At 38.6% G+C, this 11117-nt stretch overlaps 2 protein-coding genes across 2 annotated transcripts; both read right to left on the minus strand.

The window, feature by feature from the left end:
• Nucleotides 1-594: 594 nt before the first annotated feature.
• On the minus strand, nt 595-5188 carry LOC132634876 (general transcription and DNA repair factor IIH helicase subunit XPB1). Its single transcript, XM_060350996.1, has 10 exons — nt 4797-5188; nt 3769-3844; nt 3484-3677; nt 3002-3165; nt 2698-2770; nt 2202-2315; nt 1667-1747; nt 1496-1555; nt 958-1041; nt 595-845 (listed from the first exon to the last, which is right to left on the minus strand). Exons 1-10 carry the CDS (start codon nt 5148-5150, stop codon nt 681-683), a joined length of 1365 nt encoding a protein of 454 aa, XP_060206979.1. The 5' UTR covers nt 5151-5188; the 3' UTR covers nt 595-680.
• A 3682-nt stretch (nt 5189-8870) lies between these two features.
• On the minus strand, nt 8871-9643 carry LOC132637081 (uncharacterized mitochondrial protein AtMg00810-like). Its single transcript, XM_060354227.1, has 2 exons — nt 9334-9643; nt 8871-9016 (listed from the first exon to the last, which is right to left on the minus strand). Exons 1-2 carry the CDS (start codon nt 9641-9643, stop codon nt 8871-8873), a joined length of 456 nt encoding a protein of 151 aa, XP_060210210.1.
• Between the last annotated feature and the right edge of the window lie 1474 nt (nt 9644-11117).

Raw genomic sequence — 11117 nt, forward strand, 5'->3', positions numbered from 1 at the left:
CAAGGGGCTTTAACGAAGGGCAAAAATTAAAGACCACTAATTTGAAGAGAAAAAATTAAAGACCACCCAGCGAAGGACAATCCTGCTAATTGTACTAGTAGCAACTCTCCTTTTTTCCAATCAATGTCTACCTGCTTTAGGGCCCAATTAATCTACTTCGCACTAGAAAGTTCTATTTTGGAGGGTAAAGTGCTTCATACAAAAAGCGACTTATTCTCAGGGTTCGAACCTAAAACCTTTGGTTAATGATGAACGGAAATTTATCATCCCACCACAATCTTTTGTGAAAATTTTAATTAATTTAACGGTACAAGTGTATGTAGGTTTGTGCTTTATTTTCTTTCCGTGATCACGATCCTGCTATTAATTTTGATATTCTAATATGGAAGCCTTGCAGTTGTCCTATTCTTTCACGTTTTAGAAACCATATTGTGATTTCACTATATTAGATGAAGTGTAAAAAACAAGGGATATGGAGATGCTCGCAAGTCAGTCCGAACACTATCGTTGCGAGGAATTGGGATGTTCTCTCTAAGCACATGACCTTTAATCATCACGTCTACCGAAAGCAGAATATAAGAAAAAACCAATAAGTAAAGCAAATTCTGAATATAATTTTATAAATGGAAAATTTGCATTTAATAATCTGCATCCATTCAAATGAAAAAAGCTAAAGGGGTTCAAAGAGTAGTAAAATCATACTTGTACTCCATATAAACCATTCCTTTAGCTCCTGACATGGCACTCATATTACCCATGTAGCGACGAGCTTTTTGAAGAGCTACGTCATCTGCATCTTCATCTAGCTGCTCCAAACCGACTACATCATCGCCAGCACTCAGTACCTATAGGTGAAATTAAAGATCATATGAGTCGGAGAAACATCTTAAAGTAAAGTGCGGAAAAAAAAATCCTTGCCTGATGTATAGAAAAAAAAAAAAAAACAAGTAGAAGTACCTTTCCAAGAAGTTGAATCTGTTCCTCAAGACGATGATAAGATAACTCGGGCCCAGAATCAGAAGGCGGCAAGCTTGTGATCACCTAATACAAGAACAGCCAGAAGGGCAATTAGAAGAAAAGGTAGAACTTTAACAAATAGGCAGGTTAATGACCCGCCCAAAAGTTACTCGGGCTGAAATGAACTAAGAATCGGGTCATAACCCAACCCGCCTAATTTTTACTATCTTTATTTGTTCTTTTTATAATTTGTATAAGTACCTAATAGAACTTTTTTTTCTTTATTATGGCTATATATAACAAATCAAACAAAGGAAAGGTCTTTTCAAAAATATTTTGGCAAGGTTTCTCATGGGTCAATTTGGACTACATATTGGCCCAAATTTTAAATGAACTGAATTGGGCGGGTCAAGATGGGCAGAGCTATGACCCGCCCAAACTTGAACGAGTTGGGTGGGTCATGTTTTCATGGGCTAATTTTTGCACCCCTACGTAGAACAGTATGTACGCTATCAATGGCTTTGCCAAGATGCAGTACCTTAAAGCTATAACCTTGATCGATCAAGAACTGCTGTCTTTTGGTTGAGTAGTACATTTCCTGCATTTGAAAATTGCTAGTAAGGTCATATATTATAATGTTATTTCAAAATAGCATATAAGAAGATATCAGACATCAAAAGAAACTAGCAAAGAGAAAAGGATTCTGCACCTGGGTATCTGTTGACACAAGGGAGTAAAAGAATGCATTGTACTCCTCTTTACCTCCTGCCATCCTATCTTGATGCCGCCCCTGTCAACCCAACAAGAAGTTAAAAGACAGATAGATCGGAAACATACACTAAATATTTGAAGTTATCTCGACTTTTATGTTTAAAACCACGGGAGAAGGTTTTTTCCTTAATTCTTTTTTCCTCTTGCATAGAGATGCTTATAGAATAGTCCGTTAGCCAAGTAATTGTTTCAAATTATTCAGCATATTCCTATATCCTACTTATCAGGAGGAATTTCCACCTGAATTACCAAAAGGTAAACTCAATTTTCCACCACTATGGTAGCAGTGCAAAGACTAACATCTTTTCGTCATATATTTAACCTTAGAGAACGCAATGACAACCTTGTTATTTATATAAAGGATTTAACCTGGGGTATCACTCGCTAGAGAGATTTATTCAATTATCATGATTTTATTCGACATTTGAAATACGAATCAAGGTAGGCAATTATGAACCAGAAAACAAACACACCTTGGCCCTGAGAATACGCCCTAGACGTTGAGCTTCTTGTCGTCTTGAACCAGCATGTGACGAAATTTGTATTATAACATTCGCCTCAGGAATATCAATGGAGTTATCACCCACCTGCAAGCACAAGCAGAGATCACATCATCCACAAAAAGAAAAACTTTGAATGTAAACACTATGAGTTGGTAGCTAAAAAACTACTATGTTTTTAACTGGAAAGAGGAATACACAAATGAATATGGCATCACAATAAGATAATCATGGTTCAGCACAAGCACATATGCAAACTTTCAAAGATCTTAAAGAAAACATACACACACATTAAACATGAGTGTGTGGGTGTAAAGAGAAGATAGTGAGCAATATTTGGTGGCACACAATGGGTCCATTATCACACATTATCACCAATGCAAGGTACTCAAAACACAGTGGCACACAACCTCCTACATCCATCCAAATCACCAGCTAGTGATATTAAGAATCTGCTTGAACACAATACCTTGGAAAGAAATATGGTGTTAACCTCCTTGCTAGTTTTAAATGCATCAAGAATTTTTGTTCTTTCAACATGGCTGCATAACAAGAAAAAACACTTAAATGGAGAAGCAAACAAGAAGGTATCAAAAATATCTATCTTGCTCGGACTCTTTAAAAATGTTTTCGGGTGCGTGTCAGATCGTCCAAAAGTAGTGCACTTACGGAGGATCTGACACAGGTGTGACAAATAGTTTTGGAGAGCCCCAGCAACATAGTCTAAAATAGCAACGCAACATAAAATTATTGAGATAGCATCTTGTATATACCTGGTAGCACCATAGATCATGGGTTTCCGAAGCTTCATTGCATACTCGGTAAGTGCAAATAGATTGTCGGCAAAGACAATGATCTTGTCCCCACGCTGCTGTTCATGAAAGCGGATAAGAAACTCACAAGCCCTGAACTTGTTTGGGTTCATCACATAAAGTGCCTGGAACATCACATGGATATGAGTTAAGAAAATATAATAACAATATGCCAAAAGGAAGGGGTGAACTCAAAATAATATTACAGAAACGTTGCCTTGCAGAATCAAACAATTGCCTTGCAGAATCAAACAAACATGATTTTAAGAAAGAGAAATTAAAATCCACTATATGGAACATAGTCATAGCCAGAAATTCCACAGGCCAAGGACAAACTTCGCTCCTTAACGAGATCAATAACTACGTGAAATTGAACAATTGTGAAGTCATCAAACATTGCGTTCTAAGCATTAAGAATGGAACAGTTACAAAAGACAACGTACTTGTCGCTTCTTTGAATTCTCTTTTTTCAAATATTCAGCAAAGAATTCCTTCGTCATAGGACACCACACCTCAGCACATTGTACATTTGCAATAAATCCTCCTTTCACTAAATCCAACCAATTTGCTTCATACAACTTGGGACCAATAAGAAAGTTCAAATATGTGATCCTCTCGTCTTCTCTGACAAGCGTAGCTGTTAAGAAAGCCAAATAATCCGTTAAATTTTGTGAATAACAAACAAAATTAACATTGCAATATGCAATAACTCTTTTTGAAATACGTACCAGTGAGCCCAAGTTTGCAGTGTGATTTCGTGATACTAATGACCTTTCGAAACATATGTGCAGGAACCACGTGCACCTACATAAATGCCAAGAAGAGACCCTTATATTTATGCCAGTATAAATTTCACCTTTAATATCTATCTCTACAGTTGAAATGAACCTTTCGAAATAAATTCTGTGACACGCATTTCCCACGAGATACTTGTACTGAACCAGAAATTTAAAAAAAAAAAAAAAAAAAAAAATCATCTAATCGCACATAGCACTAGCGGAGAAAGAAAAAAAATACATTATAAGCATTCTAATAAATATAGATGCAGCATTTTAGAATAAATCAGTGCCCCCATATCAGCAATTACTATTAATTTCCAAATAAAAGGAAATGAGTGAGACGAAATTGACCACTACTTATCGGCAACACAGAGTACAAGAATTACACGGAAATGGGAAACTCAACCAAGAATTACTAAATAGCTAAAGCTTTCATACTTCTGTAAGTAACATACATCATACATCATATATACTCCCTCCGTTTCATTTTGTTTTAGCTTGGCCGTGCACGAAACTTAAGAATATCAAAAAGACTTTTAAATCTTGCCGTCTTAAATTAAGGTGTGTAAAACATATCAATAATACCTCGTGAATCTTGTGGTTTTAACATGCCATGTCATTTCTATAACAGTCATTAAAGGTAAATTGGGGATATTGGAATTAAAGGCTTACTAAATATAGGAAGGTGGCATTCTTTTTAAGAGACTAAAAATAAAATTGAAACACATAAATTAAAGCAGTGAGAGATTATGTGTTTGTGTGTGCGCACGCATCTATCTCTGTGAGTATCTGTCTTTATGTATGTATGGTTGTATGTTCTTCCATAAACAGCAACATAAACGGATATGATACTCCTGCCACCAAGGAAAGCATTCGAAATAAACTATTGTTTCGCATTAAGCTCGAAAAGCAAGACTCATATACTGGATTCTTATACGAAAGGCACAATTTGAAACATTGCAAGACCAGGCATTTACCTCGTCCATAAGGAGTAAACCCCATTCTCTATTTCTTATTTCTTCAATGATCTTCTCAGATTCTTCAGAACGTTTGCCACCAAAAGCAACCATGTTATATGTTGTCACCACCACACCAACATTTCCGCGGAATCTTTCTTTGCTGTCAGATGTGAAACGACATATCTGCTCTTCTCGGATAGTAGACCATAACTTAAACTGGAAAGCCCATTGATCCACAGACACAGCATTTGTTGCCAAACAAAGGCAGCTCTTTTTTATTCTGCTTGCTGCAGAAACGCCTACTAAAGACTTCCCGGCACCACAAGGTAGCACAATAATTCCAGATCTTGCTCTTCCTGAAGCATTCAACATACAATTTAACCACAGGCAAGAGCATTATATCTATCAAGCAACTACGACTCTTCCTGAAGCATTCAACATACAATTTTTGATACCTTCTTGTTATTATGAACTTCTGTTATTAATTTGTTAGGCGGAATAGCCTGATAGGCCCTTGTACTTATTCGTTTTTGTCATCTCGGTGTTCGTACTTACGAGTTTACCAACTAAAGCATATGTGGCATTAATATGAAATAAATACAAGTCTTCAAACAAAAAAAAAGACTTTAAGCACTTTTCAACCACTAAAACGATAATCCAAATTTTTACGTATCCTTGATGTATTGAGCTTACCTTATTAATCGTATAAATATAAGTAGGGTTCTACAAAGAATGATTAATATACGACTAAACTTACAAGTAAAAAAGTGTGAAAATGTAATAAGAGGTTGTTTTGGGAAAATGGTGAAGTCCTATAGCGTAGTATTTTACTGCACTATAGGAGAGAGAAAGTTTGGTTTAGCGCAGTATTTTACTGCGCTAAAGCACTTAACGGCTCCGTCAAAGTTAAGTGCTTTAGCGCACTATAGTTACTTCTGTACCAATTTTTTTTTTGGGATATCTTGGTTCACTTTGATTTTTAATGGGTCATTTTGGTTCCGAACTCAAAAATTTTACACATTACCAATGTACTTCACATGCATTATACAAAACTAGCAAGTATGTTGCCTTATTTTCTCGGTTATTAATTGTTTTATGATAATGAATCACCTGTAATTATTTTTTAGGTGCCTTGATAGTATAATTGTAATGTCAATACATAGAAGTTTAACTCATGCAGAAATTATAAGCTTCAACTTGATTTTAATTTCGGAGGGGGTTGGTGAACATGAAAATTGAAACTACTTAAGTATATAACCTTACAACTTTAAAAGTTGTGATAAAATAACAAGGACCCCTCTATCCGTAATCAAAGGTCGAACTCTGGAAATTGATTCACCTTCGATAGAAAGCTCTATTCTCATAAAGAGATTTTTCTAATAGATTATGTAAATATTAGTTAGAATATTTTGCAGTCTGCTATTTTATGTTAGAATATTTTATATATTTTGTAATCTCCTATTTTAGGTTAAAATATTTTGTATATTAACGAATTCAAGGATTGAAAGGAGACACGGAAAATATTTCCTACATGGTATCAAATTAGGGTTTCTTTCTTCTTCCTCCTTCCGCTACGCCCTAGTCCCTCTTTCTTCTTCCTCTTTCCGTCACTTTTTTATTTTTTTTCCGCCATGGCCGATGCCACTACCACTCAAACTAAGCCCTCGTTCCATCCGGCCCTCGCGATCTCCAATATCAAGAAACACATCTCTTTTACTCTTGAGATGGATAACTCACAATACAGAACATGGGCCAAGCTTTTCAAGATTCATACTCGTTCTCACGAGGTCCTTCATCACATCATTCCTCCACCCACAGGAAAGGAGAAGTTAGCTCCCAAAACTGATGAGGAAGTCGAATTATGGATGACCATTGACGCCAACGTGCTTCAATGGATTTATTCGACAATTTCGAATGATCTGTTAAACACTTTCATTGAACTAGACGCTACTGCCATGGACGTTTGGGTTTGCTTGCGTGATATATTCGAAGATCATCAAAACTCTCGTGCGGTGACTCTTGAACATGAATTCACGACGACTCGTATGGAGGATTTTCCCAATGCCACCGCCTATTGTCAACGTCTAAAGAGCCTTGCGGATCAACTGAAAAACGTCGGGGCTCCGGTGACGAATAGCCGCCTTGTCCTTCAACTGGTTTCGGGTCTCACTAAAGCATACAAAGAGGTTGGGACACAAATTCACCATGCTAAGCCTCTCTCCCCATTCACAGAGGCTCAGTCTTCCCTTGTTTTGGAAGAATGTAAACTTGCGGCAATGGTGTCTCACAGGTATGGTTCGGCTATGGTAGTCGCGGTCGACGACGCGGCACTGCCCTCTGAAAGCATAAGCTCACGCCGAGGGAAAACCAAAAATTCCCACCGCTAAAATTTTGGGACTGGCTAAAAAAATGGTTCTGGCCGCGGCTCTGGCGGCGGGAAAAACACTGGCAGCAGCGGCGAACGTGGTGGTCCAGGCCGTAGCAGCGGCGGTCTGCCGCCAGCGGGCTTCTCTTCGCAGTAGTGGCCTGCCGGACAGTTTGGCCACCAGCATTGGGTATCGCAGCCACGCTGGGCTGCTCTTCCATCCCCCTGCCCGTACCCGACGACTACTTGAGCTCGTCCCCCGCCTGGCCCGCCATGGCAGCAGGGTATATTGGGCCCTCCTCCAGCCCAGCAGCTCTACACGGCAGCAGTGGCCCCTTATGTGTCGTATGTTCCAACTGACATCGAGTCTGCAATGCACACCATGACCTTGAACCAGCCCGATAAAAATTGATACATAGATACCGGGGCTACTTCTCATATGACATCCTCGGACGGTAATCTCTCATCTTATTTTAATTTGAGTAATCAAAATAATGGTATTGTTCTGGAAAATGGTCATTCGATTCAAATTCGTGGTTGTGGTCATACTAGTTTGCCTCCCCCAAACCCCTCTTTATCCTTGCGGAATGTCTTACATGCTCCTAAACTCATTAAGAATTTAATTTCAGTACGGAAGTTTACTACTGATAATTCTGTGTCTGTTGATCTTAATCAGTATGAGTTTTCTGTGAAGGATTTTCAGATGGGGATGACACTAATACGGTGTGATAGTCGGGTAGATCTTTATCCAATCACCACCATCAAATATCCAACCACCACTCCATCAACATTTGCGGCATTGTCCTCTCCTTTTTGGCTTGATCGTTTGGGTCACCCGAAAATTCTATTCTAGATTGTCTTAGGCTTAATAAAAGCATTGAATATAATAAATCTAGTCATTCTAGTATTTGTCGTTTTTGCGTTCTTGGTAAACATGTTAAGTTGCCGTTTGGTTCTTCTGTTTCCGAAACTTTGATGCCATTTGATATTATTCATAGTGATTTGTGAACCTCTTCCGTGTTAAGTTCATTGGGTCACCGGTATCATGTACTTTTTTGGACGATTTTTTGAAGTTTTTATGGACTTTTCCTTTAGCTAAGCAATTCGATGTTTATGCGAAATTCTTAGCTTTATAAGCCCACATTCATACCCAATTTGAACGTCATATTAAAAATGTCCAATGTGATAATAGGAGGGAATATGATAATGGACAATTTAGTAAATTTTGTGAGTCTAATGGGATGTCTTTTCGTCTTTCTTGTCCACATACGTCATCACAAAATGGGAAAGCCGAAAGAAAAATCCGATTTATAAATAATATCACTCAGGCTCTCCTTGCTCATACCTCTCTTCCCGCGTCGTTTTGGCATAACGCCTTACAAATGGCAACATATCTTCTTAATATTTTACCAAGCAAATTATTGGGTCATGTCTCTCCTCTTCAAGTGCTATACCAAAGAAAGTCATATGACTTTCATCTTCAGGTTTTGGGGTGTTTATGCTATCTGTAGGAAATATTTTCCGTGTCTCCTTTCATTCCTTGAATTGGTTAATATACAAAATATTCTAACCTAAAATAGGAGATTACAAAATATACAAAATATTATAACCTAAAATAGCAGACTACAAAATATTCTAACTAATATTTACATAATCTATCACACCCCCGCAGTCGAAACGGGAGGTTTACGAACGCTGAGACTGTCTTGAAAATCTTTAAATAAGACTTATAGTAGTCCCTTGGTGAAAATATCGGCAATCTGATAACGAGATGAAACATGAAGGACACGAACCTGTCCTCGCGCAACCTTCTCATGAACAAAGTGAATGTCCATTTCAATGTGCTTGGTGCGCTGATGTTGCACTGGATTTCCTGAAAGATAAATGACACTCACATTGTCACAATACACCATAGTAGCCTTATGAATAGGACAATGTAATTCCAACAGAAGATTGCGAATCCAGCATGACTCGGGGACAACATTAGCAACCCCCATATACTCTGCCTCAGCACTCGAACGAAAGAGGGTGGGTTGGCGTTTCGAAGACCACGATATCAAGTTATCTCCAAGAAAGACACAATAACCAGACGTTGACTGATGTGTGTTAGGGCAGCCCCCCCCCCCCCCCCCAAGTCTACATCAGTGTAGGAAAGAAGGTCAGTAACGGAGGATGGATAAAGATGCAAACCATAATCAAGTGTACCATGAATGTAACGGATGATACGCTTAAGAGCATAAGAGATATCTGGCCTCGTGAAAGTAAGATATTGAAGTGCACTTGCGAGACTGCAATAGTGAGTCGGGTCATCATATGGAGCACCCGATGTACTGCTCACCTTCGGTTTGGTATCAACCGGAGTATAAGTAGCCTTACAAGAAGACATCCCAGCTCGATCAATGATTTCTTCGGCATACTTGCGTTGCGACAGAAACAGGCCATCTTTATGGCGAGTGACATGAATGCTAAGGAAATAACTCAAAGGACCCAGATCCTTCATAGCAAATTCCGAGGCAAGGAGAGCCATAATGGAGCATCGGAGAGAATCTGAGGAAGCATTAAGAATAATATCATCAACATAAAGTAAAATGTATGCCATATCGGACCCCTTTTTTTAGATGAACAAAGAATTGTCAGATCTGTTGTTTGAAAAACCAAGAGAAGAGACATAATCTGCAAAATGCTTGTACCATGCCCTCGAGGCCTGCTTAAGTCTATATGGACTTACGGAGTAAACATACATAATCCGAATGAGTGGGATCTCTGAAACCCAGAGGTTGATACATATACACTATTTCCTTGAGCTTACCGTGTAAGAAAGCATTCTTGACATCTAGCTGATGAATAGACCACTTCTTTGATAATGAAATACTGAGAACGGTACAGATTGTAGCCGGCTTGACCACCGGACTGAAGGTCTCACTACAATCAATGCAACCTGTTGAGTCTTTCCATCACCTATAAGACGGGCTTTATGCCTCTCAAAATCACCATTAGACTTTTCTTTATGAGTGAAAATACACATAGAACAAATAGCATTCAAATTAGGTGAACGGGGCACCAACTCCCACGTCTTATTTTTAATAAGAGCATCAAATTCATCATCCATAGCCATTTTCCAATTCAGGTCACGAAGGGCGGTCATAGGGTTACGAGGGTGAGGGAATTTCGTAATTATGGTATTCAAGTTAAACGTACGTTTTGGCTTAAAAATACCATTTTGACTCCGGGTCACCATTTGGGGCGGATTGGTAGGCTGGGGCGATATTTGTGTGGGTGTGTGAGATGGAGCTGAGGGTTGTTGGCCCAAGGCAGAGGGGAGAGGGGTAGGTGCGGCAGGGGAGGCGGCTGGCGGAGGCGCTGCCGACGGAGGGGAGGTAGCAGTATAAGCCACGGGGGGAGGGGTTAGTCGGCGGGGTCACGGGTGCAGCGTGGGGTGGGCTGGGCCGATTATCTGGATCAGAAGCCATATGATGCAACCAAAATGGGGAAATTCCATCATCCAAAAAATCATAAGTAGTTGAAGTGGGAGAATGTAAATTGAAAAATGGGAAAACATTCTCATCAAAAATCACGTGACGAGAAATAATGATTTTGTTGGACGATAAATCATAACACTTATATCCTCTATGATTCGTAGAATACCCCAAAAATACACACGGTGTAGACCGGGCTTGTAATTTGTGGATAGTCGGAGAAGGAAAGAGAGGATAGTGATAGATTATGTAAATATTAGTTAGAATATTTTGTAGTCTGTTATTTTAGGTTAGACTATTTTGTATATTTTGTAATCTCTTATTTTAGGTTAAAATATTTTGTATATTATCGAATTGAAGGAATGAAAAAAGACACTAAAAATATTTCCTACATTTTGTATACAAAGGCAAGTACACTTCTCTTTTATTTTGTGTGCCTTTTTCATGTATATTGGTTAGAACGAGAAATTCATCATGGTGACACATGGATTGTTTGTT

This window comes from Lycium barbarum, chromosome 4 (assembly GCF_019175385.1).
Source record: "Lycium barbarum isolate Lr01 chromosome 4, ASM1917538v2, whole genome shotgun sequence".
Taxonomy (NCBI): domain Eukaryota; kingdom Viridiplantae; phylum Streptophyta; class Magnoliopsida; order Solanales; family Solanaceae; genus Lycium; species Lycium barbarum.